Source organism: Rhinopithecus bieti, unplaced genomic scaffold, assembly GCF_001698545.2.
Source record: "Rhinopithecus bieti isolate Rb0 unplaced genomic scaffold, ASM169854v2 scaffold_3902, whole genome shotgun sequence".
Lineage (NCBI taxonomy): Eukaryota > Metazoa > Chordata > Mammalia > Primates > Cercopithecidae > Rhinopithecus > Rhinopithecus bieti.
This window is the reverse complement of record NW_016804460.1, coordinates 302,425-321,664: the sequence shown is the minus strand read 5'-3', so window position 1 is coordinate 321,664 and position 19,240 is coordinate 302,425. Positions and strand designations below refer to the sequence as shown.

General features: G+C 38.9%; 1 protein-coding gene across 10 annotated transcripts in view; it reads left to right on the top strand.

Annotated features, from left to right (window-relative positions):
• The window catches only part of CCNB1IP1 (cyclin B1 interacting protein 1), a 24,112-nt gene that overhangs the window by 1,748 nt on the left and 3,124 nt on the right, over positions 1 to 19,240 (top strand). For 3 of the 10 annotated variants that reach the window (XM_017868496.1, XM_017868495.1, XM_017868497.1), the window contains exons 2-7: positions 1,626 to 1,773; positions 4,176 to 4,253; positions 5,347 to 5,461; positions 7,820 to 7,898; positions 14,690 to 15,023; positions 17,435 to 17,768. In XM_017868496.1, the coding sequence (XP_017723985.1) occupies positions 7,870 to 7,898; positions 14,690 to 15,023; positions 17,435 to 17,768 (697 nt within the window). In that variant the 5' untranslated portion in view covers positions 1,626 to 1,773; positions 4,176 to 4,253; positions 5,347 to 5,461; positions 7,820 to 7,869. The other 7 variants (XM_017868498.1, XM_017868499.1, XM_017868494.1 and 4 more) reach the window with 6 other exon arrangements.

The following is a 19,240-nucleotide window of genomic DNA, read 5'->3' as shown; positions in this document are numbered from 1 at the left end:
AAAAAAAAAAAAAAAAAAATATATATATATATATATATTTGAATACTATATATATTTTTTGAATACATATATATACATATATATATTTTGAATAGGTAATACATTCACATGATTTAAAATTCAAAAGATATCAAAGTTTCTTATCCCCTTCCCTAAGCCATCCAATTCCTCTCCCTCATAACAGTGTTACTAAGATATTTTATGCATATAAGCAAATATGTGTGGGTATCCTTCCCTTTTACTGTACCTACTCTACTCTGTGTCTTACTTTTTCCACTTAAGTTCCATGAGTAGAGTGTCCACATTCCTTATAATGATCACATAGTATTCTTTAAAAATTATTTTTTTAAAAGATATATTTTTTGTTTTAGCAGATTTTCTGGGTAAACTAACTCCATCTCAAAAAAATAAAAAATAAAAGACCCATTATCTTGGAGTTGGAAGGGCCCTTATGAGTACTATATGAGTGACCTTTCTGGCTTCTGGGTTATTGTGAGAAGTGTGACTTTTTGTTGTTAAATTTGTTTGGGGTACATGTGCAGGTTTGTTACAGGGTATATATTGCATGATGCTGAGGTTTGGGCTTCTGTTGATCCTGCCATTTAGGTAGTAAACATTGTACCCAATAGGAAGTTTTTCAGTTCTTGCCCCTCTCTCTCCTTTCCTCCTTTCGGAGTACCTAGTGTCTATTGTTCCCAACCTTATGTCCCTGTGAACCCAGTATTTAGCTCCCTACCCAAGATTTAACTCCCACTTATAAGTGAGAACATACAATACTTGGTTTTCTGTTTCTGCCTAAATTTGTTTAGGATAATGGCCTCCAGCAGCATCCAACAGCTCCAGTTGCTGCAAAGGACATGGTTTTTTTTTTTTTTTTTTTTTTTTTTTTTTTATGGCTGTGGAAAAGTGTGAAATTTTAGGCAGAATATTTGCCTTTTTACTCACTAGCTGGTTGAGCTTGGGCAAGACATAAAAATAACATATTAAACATTTAACACCATGCCAGCTACAGTGCAAAGTGTATTTATTACCTCAGTCTTCACAGAAGTTTTAAGAGGTATGTAGTATTTGTTCTCATTTTAAAGAGGGGACAGCTAAGGTTTAGAGAAGTTCCATAACTTACCCATGGGCACAGCAAATACATGAGAGAGCCAGGATTAAAATCTAGTTTTGTATGATTTCAAAATCTATTATTTTAGGGGATATTAATTAGTGCAACTATTATGGAAAATAGTATGGAAATTTCTCAAAAAAATTAAAAATAGAGCTACCATATAATCCAGAAATCCCATTTCTGGGTATAGTCAAAGGAAATAAAATTAGTGTGTCAGAGATATCTATACTCCCATGTTCATTGCATCATTATTCACAAAAGCCAAGATGTGGAATTGACCTAAGGGTCCATCAACAGATGAATGGATAAAGCAAATATGATATATATGTACAGTGGAATACTATTCTGCCTTAAAAAGGAAGGAAACTCTGATAGTGAGTGGGAATTAAAACTTGGAGTCTGTTCTGATAGCAGTACCTTATATAACTATCTCTAAAGGAAAACTATGCCAAGCTATCAGTTTAGTATTTACTTCGTATGAACAAAATTTTGTGTTTTCACTTTGTTTCAGGTTGAAGATGAAATCCACTGAGGAGGGAAGTCCAGCACCCTGTGTGCCATTCCAGAACTGGCCCATCTGTAGACCCCCTGAAAATCATGGGCTTGGATTTGGATGTTCTCAACAGAAAGGGTTAAAGGCTGATGGGACCTAAAGCCTGGTACTTGAATTTTGATCACATAAGCTGCCTTAAGTTCTCTTTACTACACGTATGTGTATCTTTTCTATCTAAAAAGCCTAGCCTAGAGATTCTTTGAGTTACTATTGTATCCTATAATGCTAGGTGGCACTGAGTAAATTGGAATAGAGTCAAATGGAATGGTAATGAAATCTTAACACAAGTATCTGCTGATTTAGTATCAATTTGTAGTTTGTATTAGGCCTTCATGAAGCATCTGTTCACACATATAAAATGTACTTTTTGGCTATGAACACTAGTACTTTGAAGTGATTACTGCCCACAGTCAACAAAATGCTGGGATCATTGATTGTTTATGGAGCATTTCCAAAATACTTAGTAAATACGAAATGTCCTTTGTATGTTGGAATGACACTTGTTGAAGCATGCATGACTAGAATCCTGCGGGGGGCATCACCCATTGGGAAAGGTATCCCATATTTAACATCAGGATTTATGTGCCAGGCTTTGTGCTATGTGTCAAAACAAAAAGACCAGGCCTCTTGCAATCTGGGTTTTGTTTGTGAGTTGAGATTCATAGAGAAGTTGTTCCTTTCAACCTATAATTATTATCCTGTAAGAATACTTAGATCAAGTAGGTTTTTTTTTTTTTTATTTCCTTTTTTAAAAAATTGATTTTTAGGTTTGGAGAGATAAAGGAGTTTTAAGGTAGACATTGTTAAAACTGTAGAAACCTTTCACACCATGTCTTGCTTCTTGTCTTCATTCTCTTAGTTAACCTTGAATCCTATTGATCTGAAAACATTTTACATAGTTAAAGCATTATAGAAATGTAGGGCAAGGAAGGAGTAAAATAACATTTTGATCATATCTGTCTGAGATATTTAAAATGCTTCAGTTTCTTTCCAACCGTCTGAGCTAGCTAGCATGTCACTGCATTACATTTTAAAGCAAACCATCTTTAGCTCTGCTTATTTTCTGTAGGAAGTACCGTGGTGAAGTGAAAAGAGTATGGAGTTTTGATGGACCTGAATTTAAATCCTAGCTCTTACTAGTTAGGTGACCTTAGGAAATTTATGTAATTTTTCTGAGCCTCAATTTTCCTTGTAAATAGGGGGTTGTAAAATTTAAATGATACAAATTCTATATAGCTTGACAGATAGGATTTCCAAAGAATGATAGCCACTGCTTTCTTTCTGTCAGCTTATTTTAGACCCATTCTTAAAGGCACTGATGTCCAGCCTTCTGATATGATGGGAATGTTCTATGTTTATACTGCCAATATAGCATTGAGTAATGAAAATGTGAGTAGGGTAATGGAGAAATTTAATTTTTAACTCTAAGTGGTTGCTTATTGGACATGCAACTTTAAGGTCCACTTATGACCCACTGTTTTTGCTTCATGAAGCCTTCCTTGACCAATCCTACTTTTTTTCTTAACCATACTTGCTTTCTACCACTTATTTGGTGGTATGTTAATTTCTATGAGTCTTGTCTTTCTGGCTGATTGTATCTGAGGTTATGGATTTTTAAATCTCCACATTGCTGCATGAAAAAGAACACAATGATAAAAGTATAACTAGTATTTTTAGCTAACAAGTTTTAGATGATCATTACAAGTAAATAAAAACAATTTCTAGCTAGTAATTAGGGGAAGAGTAGGGAATAGTGTGAAGGTTGCCTGCAAAGATGAACTGCGCATCTAGTGTGTATTTGACCTTAAAGTTCAGATTACACTCAAATGCTGGAAGAGGAAATTAAAGCAAGTCTCTTTCTTACGTTGCCATCTTGTGGCAGACTTGGGTTCCAAATGTTACTAATTCAATTTTCCTGTGTAAAGGGAAGAGTTTCTTCAGATTATTTTGACAAAGGATTACGAAGAGTAAAGGTTAAATACAATCCGGCATTGGCTCAAATGAAACTGAAACATGCTTTGAAAAAACTATTTTGGATTATTTTCTCATTTAGCTGAATCTTACAAGTTCTTGACTCCTTTCTCTTGCGTAACTGTTTTCTTACTGTGAGACTGTTGACCTTTATAGCCTTTCAGAAGTTGGTTAGACTATTGTGCAGTTTTATCCAGACTTGTAAATTTATACAAAATTAAGCTTGTGTACAGGTCCTGCTCTGTTTTTTTTTTTTTTCTTGAGACAGGTCTTACTCTGTTGTCTAGGGTGGAGTACGGTGGCATGATCACAGCTCACTGTAACCTTGAACTCCTGATCCTGCCCTATTTGATATTGAGCTTGGGCATTTGGTGACATTCTCCGAAAGATGAGTCAATAGTTTATATTAACGAATGGAGAGTTAAATAAAGGATGAACAGTTACTCTAAATTTTCTTGTGACTTGGTGTAGAACATGCTGGTGTGAATTGTCATGTAATCATAACCTTTGTGAATTTATTTTTTTAAAATTTTCCAGAAATGATCCTAGGTAATTGATAGATCCTGTGGTTCAACTGGATTTCTAGATAGAAGCTGGATTCATGTGATGCCAGAGGTAAGAGTAAGAGCAAAATCTTCATTTTTACCTCATTTGGATTTCTAATCACCTAGCAAGACTTGGGACTCAGTGTTATTAGTGGATGGAATTTGGTAATTGAAAAAAATCCCCATTTCTAACCTTAAGAGAATTTTCCTGTTTAGGGATAAGGAGCCAGTGCTGGTTTGCCCTTCCCCAGTCATTTACAGTTTGCCATGATGAAATGCATGTTAAGTCCGTGTTTCAGCTGATCAGCCTGATTAAACACATGCTCTGAGCAGACTAAAGCTAGGGGCAAACACCTGCAATTGAATTCTGCTTGTTGGAATTCATACTGGGATTTAGTCTGTAATCCCAAGTGATTCTTAAACCTTAATAAATTAAGAATTTATATATAATAAATTTATATAAATAATAAGTTAGGAATTTGAGACTAATTTATTGTGCTTTGATCTTTTGTGATATCTCTATAATCCCAAAAAATCACTTTTGTGAGTTAGAACTAGGGTCAGGAATCCTTAATCTAAAAGTTCAAATACTACAGAAAAAGCACTGGCAACTGGTATAATTCTATAGGCAATTTAGCCTGGCAGTTTTAAACCAATCACTATTTTATCAATCTATACATATAGATTAAGGGAAACACAGAGTTGGTTAAATCAATTTCGTGAAGACTATACAATACAACACTACATAGTCACTTAAAAGTTATGATACAGGTTTATGTTTATTGAAATAGAATGATATTCATGACACATGAAAAACATTATAGAGCAATGTGTTTCTGCTTACATATTTTTATATGCATATGTTTGCTTAAGAAATCGGAAAGGATATATATACTAAAATACTAGGGGTTATTTTCTCTAGAATTGAGTTCTACAAGTAATCTTGCATTATTATAAACCTATTTTCTAATTTTATTGTATTCATGTATTGTAATATTTTAAAAGTTATTTGAAGTAACTTAGGACAAGCTTATATTCTTTACCCATGCCTGCATTTTCAGCAGAGAATTAGGTAGAAAGAAGGGTGAAATACGGGAAATACAAACAACTCAAAGTAATATCAGGACTTGAAATAATTTTTTAGCTTTTGTTGTCTTTTGCAGAAGTAAAATTTCAAGAGACCGAAACCAGATCTGAGTCTCACTGTTGCAGTCTGGACCTCTTTGGTGCTGTAAATCCTGGATATACAGTAGATGATTACTGCATTTTTCTTTTATGGTAAGGCTTACGTTGATATTGAGAAGCTTTGACATATATATGAGTCTTTGAAAATTCAGGTTTGTGACTTCATGGCCAGCTGCTAAGGTGCTATAAGTTTCATTTTTTAAATGTCAGTTGAGGCCAGGTGTGGTGGCTCATGCCTATAATCCTAGCACGTTGGGTGGCCAAGGTGGGTGGATTGTCTGAGCTCAGGAGTTTGAGACCAGACTGGCCCACATGGCAAACCCCATCTCTACTAAAAAAATACAAAAAATTAGCTGGGCGTGGTGGTGTACACCTGTAGTCCCAGCTACTCAGGAGGCTGAGGCAGGAGAATTGCTTGAACCCAGGAGGCGGAAGTTGCAGTGAGCAGAGATAGTGCAACTGTACTCCAGCCTGGGTGACAGCGAGATTCCATCTCCAAAAAAAACAAAAACAAAAAAGTCAATTAAAGATGTTGAGAAGTAGCATAGTATAGTATATATATGGGTTCTGGAGTCAGACTGGGTTCAAACCCATGCTTTCTATCACTTCACCAGTTATGCAGTATTGGCAAGTTTCCTAATTATCTGTGTCTTAGTTTTATATTTTATATTTATATTTTAGAGAATGGCAATAGGATTTGACTCAGGGTGGTTATTTTGAAGATTAAATTAGTAAGGGTGTGGGTAAAGCATATAGTAAATGCTCAGTTTGATGTTAACTATTTTGTCTTCAGAATCCATGTTTATATTTCTCTTAGATTCTGTACTACCTGGCAATTTTTGACATCTGCATAATAGATTGACGAAAATTCTTTGTTTTGGCCTGACGTGATGGCTCACGCCTGTAATCCCAGCACTTTGGGAGGCGAAGTGGGCAGATCACCTGAGGTCAGGAGTTCAAGACCAGCCTGGCTAACATGGTGAAACCTTGTTTCTACCTAAAATACAAAAATTAACTGGGTGTGGTGGTGTGCACCTGTAATCCCAGCTACTCAGGAGGCTGAGGCAGGAGAATCGCTTGAACTTGGGAGGCAGAGGTTGCAGTGAGCTGAGATCGTACCACTGCACTCTAGCCTAGGTGACAGAGCTAGACTTCATCTCAAAAAAAAAAAAGAGGAAATCTTTGTTTTTATTGCTTATATATCTTTCTGTTAATTAGACTACCCCTCATTACCTTCACCCTGCCCCTCAAAACTTAATTAAGTTCTAGAATTAGTCACAGGCACTATAGTGTGTATCTTTACATAATTGTTGGAATAACATTTTCTTTAGTTGAATAATCTTGATTTTGGTACTAACTTTTTATCTAGTTCCTCATTTTGCATTGCCAAATCAATTGATCCTTAATGATCTCTTCTAGTTCTTACTTAGATGTAATGATTCCTATCTTATAAGAGTCTCTTGATGTCTTATTTTTTTTTGAGACAGGGACTCACTTCATTGCCCAGGCTGGACTGCAGTGGCACAATCAGGGCTCACTGAAGCCCCAGCTTCCCAGCCTCAGGTGATTCTCTCACCTCAGGCTCCCAAGTAGCTGGGACCACAGGCCACCATGACTGGCTAATTTTTTGTATTTTTTGTAGAGACAGGGTTTTGCCATGTTGCCCAGGTTGGGATGTCTTTATTTTTTATAAACGTTTCTTAATGTGGTTGGAGGTAAACTTTGATGGCTGTTCCTCTCACTGCTTGGAGCCTTAGGCAGTGGGATTTTGATCCATCATATATCAAAAATGGCTTATCTTCACTCAGGGCACCATGAGGATGGGCTGGCTGTCTGTTAGTGCCTTCTGATTTTTGCGGAGTCAAACAATTACTAAACGGGTGGTGATTCTAGATTAAGAAAATGTACGTGTGATTAAAAAAATAAAAGAAGCAGCCTAGTTTCAAAAAATGAGCATATAGTAATTAGATAGCTCTCATCTAGCACTATGAAAGAAAGCCAGTTGGTTCTGGGAGTTACTGAAACATTATACTATAAAGTCATTCATGTTCGAATTTTAAATGGTTTACTTGGTTTTCTAGAGTGGTTGCTCACACAAGTCAGGGGAGTTTTAAAAAGACACTTTTTGGTTGGGTGCAGTGGCTCACACCTGTAATACCAGCACTTTAGGAAGCTGACGTGGGCGGATCACCTGAGGTCAGGAGTTCAAGACCAGCCTGGCCAACATGGTGAAACCCTGTCTCTACTAAAAATACAAAAATTAGCCGGGCATGGTGGTGCGCACCTGTAGTCCCAGCTACTTGGGAAGCTGAGGCAAGAGACTCGCTTGAACCTGGGAGGTGGAGATTGCAGTAAGCCAAGATTGTGCCACTGCACTCCAACCTGGGTGATAGAGTGAGATACTCCGTCTCAAAAAAAAAAAAAAATTATACATATAACTTTTCTTTGCAGTATGAAGATAGATAATTCTTCAAGTTAAAGATGGACTTTTCTCACCAGAAATGGCTTTATGGAATCAATTTGCAAAAATGTAAGAGGTGGCAAAGGAAAGAATAAAATAATATTTTCATTTTCTTCTGTCATTCTTAGATCCTTTGATAGATTGTAAACTCCATGAAAGCAGGATACCTTCTTTTCCCCTAAGACCTGGTCCAGAAGAGATACCAAAAAAATATTTGCTTCTATACTAACCTAGTCTCTGGGTGTGGGAGCCATAGAGGGTTCAGGGTCGGGGTGGGGGAAGGGCGGGGCGGGAAGCCCGCTGGATTGACAAAAAGGGCGGTTTCAGGAATTCTTGCATGTGGTACTCAAGGAGACATGTATAGAATGGTTCACTGGGTGGTATTGTTTTTTAATTGTAAAACCTGGAATCAATGCTATTATAAGTAACGACTGCCAAAAACCAATCTATGTGAGGAATAGATATATAAAAGCTTACTGGTATTTAAAAATCTTTTATTGTTAATATTTTATTTACGATCTTACTTGATATTTATCATTGACTTAAATTGCACATACCACTCAGGTATGGTTAAAAACTCATTTCTGCTTCATGTTGAAATATTCTCGCCGGGCGCGGTGGCTCAAGCCTGTAATCCCAGCACTTTGGGAGGCTGAGACAGGCGGATCACGAGGTCAGGAGATCGAGACCATCCTGGCTAATATGGTGAAACCCCGTCTCTACTAAAAAATACAAAACTAGCCGGGCGAGGTGGTGGGCGCCTGTAGTCCCAGCTACTCGGGAGGCTGAGGCAGGAGAATGGCGTAAACCCGGGAGGCGGAGCTTGCAGTGAGCTGAGATCCGGTCACTGCACTCCAGCCTGGGCGATAGAGTGAGACTCCGTCTCAAAAAAAAAAAAGAAATATTCTCAATTGTTTTGGCTAAAGTATACTGTCCTATATGCTGTGTTTATATCCATGATGGCATATTTAAATACAAGGGGTACAAAATAAAAATCTAAATATTGAAAGTCTGGTATACTTCACTGTTTTTGTAATGAGATTTAATACTCATGCTTATACCAGAATCTCACAAATGGTATGCAACTGTAATAACTTGTGTTGGCCAGAATATGAAACCTATTCTTTAGATTAAGATTGTTGAAATTGCTTCATCAATAATATACAGTTCATGAATATTCAGTAGTTTGTCTAAAAATAGTAAACAACTGAGTTAAACCATTTCATACATTACAAGAAATCGGTCTTCAGGTTGTCAGACTTTTCTGTTGCAAATCTCAACTTCTGGCTATAAAAACAAGGTATCAAAACAAACAGGAAGTTACTTCTATATGTTCAAATATAGCACAACTACTACTTGAAACTCAGTGTCTTTTCTTCTTCATTATAATATCTTCAGACTGCTTTTCTGTATATAGATTCTCATGGAAAGTATTTCTTTTCTTTTCTTTTTTTTTGAGACGGAGTTTTGCTCTTGTTGCCCAGGCTGGAGTGCAATGGCGTGATCTTGGCTCACCGCAACCTCCACCTTCCAGGTTCAAGCTATTCTCCTGCCTCAGCCTCCTGAGTAGCTGGGACAGGCATGCACCACCACGCCCAGCTAATTTTTGTATTTTTAGTAGAGACGGGGTTTCTCCACGTTGGTCAGGCTGGTCTCGAACTCCCAACCTCAGGTGATCTGCCCATCTCGGCCTCCCAAAGTGCTGGGGTTATAGGTGTGAGCCATTGCGCCTGTCCTGATTCTCATGGAAAGTATTTCATATCTATAATTTTTTTTTTGTTTGTTTGAGATGGAGTCTGACTTTGTTGCCTAGACTGGAGTGCAGTGGTGCAATCTCGGCTCACCTCAACCTCCGCCTCCGGGGTTCAGGCTATTCTCCTGCCTCAACCTCCTGAGTAGCTGGGATTACAGGTGCCCACCACCACACCCAGCTAATTTTTGTGGTTTTTCATAGAGATGGGGTTTGATCATATTAGCCAGCCTGGACTCAAACTCCTGACCTCAGATGATCCACCTGCCTTGGCCTCCCGAAGAGTTGGAATATGATTTTGTTATTCTGAGTAGTTTTGTCTTTGTGGTTGGTTGCCTTGTTTTTTTTTTTTTAATTTTTTTTTTTTTAATTTTTTAATTTTTAAATTTTTTTTTTGAGACAGAGCCTTGCTCTGTCGCCCAGGCTGGAGTGCAGTGGCCGGATCTCAGCTCACTGCAAGCTCCGCCTCCCGGGTTTTACGCCATTCTCCTGCCTCAGCCTCCCGAGTAGCTGGGACTACAGGCGCCCGCCACCTCGCCCGGCTAGTTTTCTGTATTTTTTAGTAGAGACGGGGTTTCACCGTGTTAGCCAGGATGGTCTCGATCTCCTGACCTCGTGATCCACCCGTCTTGGCCTCCCAAAGTGCTGGGATTACAGGCTTGAGCCACCGCGCCCGGCCTGTTGCCTTGTTTTGTATAGTCAATAAATATGATTAAATGTCATTCTAAAAGCAATGAAATACAACATTCCTAATATTTTGATGCATATTGTATCCCTTGCATGGTAAATATAACCTAGGAACGTTATAGGCTAGACTACCACTCCATCAAATAGTGAAGTTGTTGGAATGTTTGCTTTCTTGAATGTTGTGGTCACTCTGGCCTTCACAACTCTTATTGTAAGTTATTCAGACTCTTTATGTTGGGAAGAATGAATTAAGTTGTATATGTGAAAAGCAAAACTTTAAAACTATTGAAAAGCAAGAGTATGACATTGGAGTAGACGTAAGTACAAAAAGGGAAAGTTGAGACATTTGTGTACACTAAAATTCAAACTTATGTTTGCATGCCATATTACTGTTAAATGACTCCATATAAATCAAGAAAATCATCAAAGGATGTGAACAGGCAAATCACAGATGAGGATCCCTGAGTAGTCATTCAGATGAAAAAATGCTTACTCTTACGAGTAATGAAAGAGTTGTACATTAAAAAAACACTGAGATACCATTTCACTGTCATCAGATAGACAACAATGAAATAAAACACCTTGACATGTCTGCATGTTGCTGAATTTATAGCATTGGGCTCTTGTATACTTTGCTGGTGGCAGTGAAATTTATGCCTTTACTTTGGAGAGTGGTTTGGCAACACTTAGTTGATTTGAGGTTGCTTATATACTAACCCAGTCTCTGGGTGTTATATTCTAGAGGAATTTTTGGCATGTGTACTCAAGGAGACATGTACAGAATGTTCGTTGCAGTATTGTTTTTAATTGTAAAAACCCGCAATCAATGTCTATTAGAAGAATGGATAAATTGTAGCATATTTGCAGTACATGGTGTTAAAATGAATTAATGTTAAGTATGTATTAACTTAGATACATCTCCAGGAAGTGATCATGGTGCAGTACAAAGGCTAGGATCACAAAGTTAGGTACTAGTCAAATTAGAATATTTTGCATTTTTCAACTTTAAATGAGTTGTACTTTTTTTTGTATTAATATTTCTACATTTGGCATAGTTAAAATCAGAATTCACACAAAAGGCTCGAACAGCCAAAAACAGATGTTAAGGAGTACATGGTTCACACATGAAGATTTCATTTTTTTGAAACTGGTTTATACCAGAATTAAGTTACCACTTTAAAGTTATCACAATATAGTTTGGGAAATGTACAAAGGCCTAATTACTGTGAACCAGTTGACAAACCTTGTAGGAAGTTGCACAGTTTTGACAGTTTTGTTTGAAGGAAAAAGATTTGATATTATGGTTTGGCACTACTCAGAAAGGGGTTTGCAGGGTTTGATGTCCATTGTGTGGCTAATAGCATCTGTTACTAATTCATAATAGGGTCACAACATCTGGAAGGATGGCTACAAAAGACGGTATGAGGCTGGGCATGGTGGCGCACGCCTGTAATCCCAGCACGTTGGGAGGCCGAGGTGGGTGGATCATTTGAGGTCAAGAGTTTGAAACCAGCTTGGCCAACATTGCGAGACCCTGTGTCTACTAAAAATACAAAAATTTGCTGGGTGTGGTGGCAGGCGCCTGTAATCCCAGCTACTCGGGAGGCTGAGGCGGGAGAATCGCTTGAGCCTGGAAGGCGGAGGTTGAAGTGAGCCGAGATCGTATCACAGCACTCCAGCCTGGGCGACAGAGTGAGACCCTATCTGGAAAAGAAAAAAAAGCTTCATTAAGGTTTATATTCTGAGGACCCTTCTAGCTTTCCTCTTCAGGTTAATTTTTAATCTGAATTCTAACATCCATATAGATTAAGCAGAAAATAATTACCTACAGCAGCTGCTATAGGTAATGCCTGGAACTGCCAGCAGTTCCAGGAGAGCACGCAGGTAGGTCACCTCAAAGTTGTGACCCTCAATACTATCGCTTAATTTTTTTTTTTTTTTAAGATGGAGTGTCGCTCTTGTTGCCCTGGCTAGAGTGCAATGGTGCGATCTCGGCTCACTGCAACCTTTGCCTCCTGGGTTCAAGTGATTCTCCTGCCTCAGCTTCTGGAGTAGCTGGGATTACAGGCGTCCACCACCACGCCCAGCTAATTTTTGTATTTTAGTAGAGACGGGGTTTCATCATGTTGGCCACGCTGGTCTGGAACTCCTGACCTCAGGTGATCCGCTCACCTCAGCCTGCCAAAGTGTTGGGATTACAGGCGTGAGCCACCACGCCCAGCCCACTATCGCTTAATGTAAAGCCCTGTAATGCATGTTTGCAATGCAGACTCAAAAGAAAATTATAACTTCCTTAAATGTGTATAGAGGATGTGTGAGAGCTGGAAAGATGTCTATTCCAAGGTGGATAAAAAATAAAACGGTGGGCCGGGCGCGGTGGCTCAAGCCTGTAATCCCAGCACTTTGGGAGGCCGAGACGGGCGGATCACGAGGTCAGGAGATCGAGACCATCCTGGCTAATACGGTGAAACACTGTCTCTACTTAAAAATACAAAAAACTAGCCGGGCGACGAGGCGGGCGCCTGTAGTCCCAGCTACTCCGGAGGCTGAGGCAGGAGAATGGCGTAAACCCGGGAGGCGGAGCTTGCAGTGAGCTGAGATCCGGCCACTGCACTCCAGCCTGGGTGGCAGAGCAAGACTCCGTCTCAAACAAAACAAAACAAAACAAACAAACAAACAAAGAACATTCACTTCATGCTAGAAAGAAGCTGTGGCTTCATTTAGGTGTTAGAGTTTCTATTAAACCTGTTCTAAAGTCAACATACACATGATGCTTTATTTCCTCTAAGATAAAATGTCAGTTTCCAGGAATAGAATCATGGTGAACGCCCCTTCTGTCTTATCCCTCTCAATCCCTTGTCAAGTGACAACTTCAATAGCTATTGAAAGGAAAGGCACATGTNAAAAAAAAAAAAAAAAAAATGGTGGATTACCCCAACTTGGAGGTGCCAGCTGTCCAATTACAGCTGTCACACCGTTTCTGGGGGTTTCTCCTGATTCTTAGAAAGCCGGAACTGCCCGCCGCACCTCCACAGGGCCTGGCAGGTCCCAGGATGCTTCGGGGCAACCCTACGCACGCACGCTTTGGCGTAGTTCCCTGAAGCACTCGCGCGCAGAGAATCCTGGAATCTTCGCTTGTGGAGCTGTGGAGGCAACGGAGGTTTTCCGCGCTTTTTCTTTCAGCCTCAGATTAAGTATCATTTGTTATTATTATTTTCTCTACTGAGCGCGGAAAGCTGACTGAAAATTCCAGAGTGTAATTTCTGTGGGGCTGTTTCTCTAAAACTTGCCCCTCACGTAGCTTGTACAGCCATTAGATAGGCGCTTACTCCCAGCTGGTGGAAGATTCGAATTAGCTGCGCCTCTCTTGCCTGAGCGAGGGCTCCGCTTTAAAGCTTCCCAGCTCTTCTGCTTCGCCTCTGCCCCCTACTCTGCTGGACGTAAAATAGGCCTCTTAACTGTGGCTGCCAGGTGACATACCTGAGGAAACTCACTCAGCGGGGCTACTGGGATAAAGGTGTCCAAGTGTTCCTTTCTGTCGACCCGGAGGGCCAAGGCAACCTTTTTTTTTTTTCTTCTGAGATGGAGTCTCGCTCTGTCGCCGGCTGGAGTTCAATGACGCGATCTCAGCTCACTGCAACCTCCGCCTCGCGGGTTCAAACGATTCTCCTGCTTTAGCCTCCTGAATAGTTGGGACTACAGGCGCACGCCACCACGCCAGGCTAATTTTTTGTATTTTTGGTAGAGACGGGGTTTCACCGTGTTAGTCAGGCTGGTGTGGAACTCCTGACCTCGTGATCCGCCTGCCTCGGCCTCCCAAAGTGCTGGGATTATACAGGGGTGAGCCACTGCGCCCGGCCTATATATATGTTTTGAGACAGATTCTTGCTCTGTCGCCCAGGCTGGAGTGCAGTGGCACGATCTCGGTTCACTGCGACCTCTGCCTCCCGGATTCAAGTGATTCTTCTGCCTCAGCCTCCCTAGTAGCTGCGACTACAGGCTTGAGCCACCACGCCTGGCTAATTTTTGTATTTTTAATAGAGACTGGGTTTCCCCATGTTGGCCAGTATGGTCTCAAACTCCTGACCTGCCTGCCTTGGCCTCCCAAAGTGCTGGGATTATAGGCGTGAGCCACTGCCCATGGCCCACGTATATATATTATTTCTGACTTTAGCAAGATCTACAACCACCTTTGTCTTTACCTTTATCCTTAAAGTGTTTTTAGAAAACCGGACAAACAAGGAGCACAATTAATATTATTGAGTAACTGAAATCAATATATCAATTATACTAAATACAAGGAATATGATAAAATGTGCAGTATTTTATAAGAAAAACATGCATGTTGTATTTATTTTTTACTTGTTTATTTTATTTTTATCACAATTTAACTTACTTGGCCTTTTTGTTTACCGCTTATTAGGACTCTCTTCAGCTTCTGGACACCTCACTATCCTATTATGTCTTTGTGTGAAGACATGCTGCTTTGTAATTATCGAAAGTGTCGCATCAAACTCTCTGGCTATGCATGGGTCACTGCCTGCTCTCACATCTTCTGTGATCAACATGGCAGTGGTGAGTTTAGTCGCTCACCAGCTATCTGTCCTGCCTGCAACAGTACCCTTTCTGGAAAGCTCGATATTGTCCGCACAGAACTCAGTCCATCAGAGGAATATAAAGCTATGGTATTGGCGGGACTGCGACCAGAGACTGTGTTGGACATTAGCTCCCGAGCACTGGCCTTCTGGACATACCAGGTTAGTGCTTAGTCTATTTCTCTTGAACATATAATTTCAGGCATTTGTGGGAGCTTCTAGTGTCTTTCCTTCATTATTTTATATATTTTTTTATGAGTATATGAGAAACTCTTCTTATTAGCTTGTTTTGTTTTCAAAAGCAATAATGTTTATTGTTGAAAATCCAAAGGAAGAAAATTAAAGCACTCATAATTCCATCACTCAGATAACCATTGTTGATATTTTGGGTATACACACACACACACACACACACACTCTGTCTTCTGTATAAAAGTAAGATAATAACACACACACTGTTTTATTGTTAGAGTTGACAATATATTATATCTGGTATGTATTTTTCTTTCTTTTGAGATGGGGTTTTCTTGTGTTGCCCAGGCTAGTCTCTAACTCCTGGGTTCAAGCCATTCTCCCGCCTCAGCCTCCTGAGTAGCCTATGCTCCACTGGGTATGAATATCTTATTAAATGTTTTTTAGTTAACTATTCTATAATCATATTTTAATGGTTATATTGTTTTTATCATAATTTATTTCCAAGTTATTAAAATACTATGATAAGCATTCTTATCAAATACACGTCCTTAACTTCTTCCCTTTATGAGTTCTACTTTTAGTATTTCCTTTGAAAGACCTCCCTGTGGATAACTTTAAGCATGTCCTTGAATGTATTGTTGTATCTTACATATACACTTATACTTATTAAGGATGTTTGTCATCTGTCAAGTAACTGTTTATTATATTTTTCTGGGTAAGTTGTTTCTCTTACATGCTCCTGTATTTTTCAACTCCTTTGGTTAAATACCAAATAGTGTTTTTGCTGGCTTATGTGGTAAGAGTATGTTTATTTTTGTAAGCAACTGCCAAATCGTCTTCCAAAGTGGCTGTACCGTTTTATATTGCCAGCAGCAATGAGTGAGAACCTGTTGCTCCACATCTTTGCCAGAAGTTGGTATTGTCCATGTTCTGGATCTTGGCCATTTTAATAGGTGTGGTATCTCATTTTAATTTCCATGTCTCTGATGACATATGATGTGGAGCATCTTTTCATATGCTTTTTTGCCTTTTTTTTCGGTGAGGTGTATATGAAGTTTTTGGTCTATTTTTAAATTTTTTTAATTGTTGAGTTTTAAGTGTTCTTTGTATCCTTATTGCGTTTGAAGTATTCTTTGATCCTTTATCAGAGCTATCTTTTGCAAATATACTCTCCTGATCTGTGGCTTGTCGTTTCATTCTCTTACAGGGTCTTTCACAGAGCAGAGATTTTTTTTTTTTTTTTTTTTTTTTTTTTTTTTTTTGAGACGGAGTCTCGCTCTGCCGCCCAGGCTGGAGTGCAGTGGCCGGATCTCAGCTCACTGCAAGCTCCGCCTCCCGGGTTCACGCCATTCTCCTGCCTCAGCCTCCCAAGTAGCTGGGACTACAGGCGCCCGCCAGGTCGCCCGGCTAGTTTTTTGTATTTTAGTAGAGATGGGGTTTCACCGTATTAGCCAGGATGGTCTCGATCTCCTGACCTCGTGATCCGCCTGTCTCGGCCTCCCAAAGTGCTGGGATTACAGGCTTGAGCCACCGCGCCCGGCCGAGCAGAGATTTTTAACTTTAATGAAGTCCTGCTTATCAATTTTCTCTTTCATGGATTATACCTTTGGTGTATTTTAAAAGTCACTGCCAAATCCAAGATCATCTAGATTTTATCCTATGTTATCTTCTGAGAGTTTCATAGTTTTGCATTTTACATTTAAGTCTGTAAACCATTTTGAGTTTATTTTTGTGAAAAATGTAAGATGTGTCTAGATTCATTGGGTCCTCAATTTTTTGCTGGCTGTTCACCAGAGGCTCTTAGTTACTTGCCTCTTGGGCCTTCCTGACATGGCTGCTTGCTTCCTCAAAGCCAGCAAGGAGTGTGTCTCGTAGTAAGACAGACCTTATAGTTTTAGGTAATATACTTAGGAAGTGACAACCTGCCACATTTTATGTAGTATTGTAGTCACAGGTCCTGCCCACATGCAAGGGGATAGGGAGTTACACAAGGGTGTATGTACCAGGAGACAATGATAATCTGGGGTTGTCTTAGAGTCTGTTCTTCATGCTCTGATGACTTGAAAAATGGGATTATGTTTCTTAAAAACCTTTGGAAAACATGTCACTTGTTAAAGTAAGACAAATACTCAGTTCTTTTGGTGGTATAAAGTTAGTGGTTTGAGAGTATTCTTCCAGACTTTTTTTCTATGCATTTAATAACATAACTTATTGTTTTCTGTGCCTTGTGTATCCTGATTGCTTCTTAAACTGGGTTCTAAATGTTAAAATAACATCCCTATAAAAGCATATTTCTTTTCCTTTTGTGTTTGTATAACATTTTACAATGTATAACTTTGTACCCCATACCTTAAAAATCTTTTTTCTTTTGGAACCAGGTACATCAGGAACGTCTTTATCAAGAATACAATTTCAGCAAGGCTGAGGGCCATCTGAAACAGATGGAGAAGATATATACTCAGCAAATACAAAGCAAGGATGTAGAATTGACCTCTATGAAAGGGGAGGTCACCTCCATGAAGAAAGTACTAGAAGAATACAAGAAAAAGTTCAGTGACATCTCTGAGAAACTTATGGAGCGCAATCGTCAGTATCAAAAGCTCCAAGGCCTCTATGATAGCCTTAGGTTACGAAACATCACTATTGCTAACCATGAAGGCACCCTTGAACCATCCATGATTGCACAGTCTGGTGTTCTTGGCTTCCCCTTAGGTAAGAAAGGACATGTGATATCCAGTGTCTATTCTTTAAATCAATGATTTTTTATACTGCTCTGCCCACTTCCAAGCATTCAGTGGAGATGATAAGGGTCTTGAGTTGTGGTAGGCTATGAATTCTTCACCCATGTTTCAACCTGTACATCATTGCTTTCATCCATTGTATTTGCTTACATTTAAATTAAACTTTAATTTGAGCAGAGTTTATCTGTGCAAAATGAAAGTTTGCAAATTGCTACATTAAAATAAAAGCTACGTAGTTGTAGTAATAATAATATTAACCGTCACTTATTGATTCGTAAGTGCTAGGCACTGTTGTGTTTTATGTAAATTCATATAATTTACAAAACTTTATGAAATAAGTATTATTATCCTTTTATACAGATGAGAAAGCTGAGGCACAGAAAGTTAAGTAATTTGGTCAATATCACTAACCTGTTTTCAGAGCCTATACTCTTAATCATTTGCTATTCTCCAAGAAGGCCATGTTTCGATTTTTTTCACCTGCCAGTACTGATTGTACAGTTCTTAAGTTGTCAGTTTGGTTGTTTTGTTCTTTTGTTTAATCATTTTTCCATTTATCAAATATTTAGCAAATATGTTTTATGTACCAGGTTGTTAGGTATGATCCTAACTAATGAGGATGTAAAGACTATCCAAATAGGATTCTTTCTTTCTGGAAATCACAATCTAGCATGATGCCATCTCTTGTCTGCTTGTTAGGTGCCTTGCAGATGAAATTAATCTCATATCTTCCTGCGCTCTCTCTTTTATACTACTCTTTATGCAACAAAATCCAATAGGTTTTTGCTCTGCTATTAATGGAAATTGTTTTTGGCATACAAAAAAGTAAAGCTTCTTGTGCTGGACTTTCCTAATACTCATTTTTGGATATTTACTATAGGCTGAGGAAAAAGATTTAATAGGGGAGGAGATGATGTCTTAGAAAAGTTATGAGGTGGTCAGGTGTGGCTGAGCACTTTGGGAGGTTGAGGTAGGAGAATCACTTGAGCCCAGGAGTTTGAGACCAGCCTGGGCAATATAGTGAGACCCTGTCTCTACAAAAAAAAAGGTGGGGGGCAGGTATGAGATGATGAGATGAGTAATATCAGATATAAGAACAAAAACCTAAATTTCTGCTTAACTTTCAGTTTTACTTACATAATGTAATTTAGTCAGAGTTACTGTAAATGGGCATTATGGATATACTTATTTTTTTCTTGTCACTGTCCACATTTGTCTTATTTTTTTCATATTCACCAGTTCTTTCCCATTCCTTTTTCTGTACACAGTTAACCTTTTTATCTCCTGCTACCACTGTTAGCTTGAAGGATATATAGTCAGCATTTTCCTTTAGTTATTTAATCCTTTAAAACCTGTAAAAGCCAAGGAAGGGTTCAGTGGAAGTAGTTAAATGTTTATTTAATCAGATCTATTATCTGCTTTGTCTTTTTTTTTTTTTTTTTT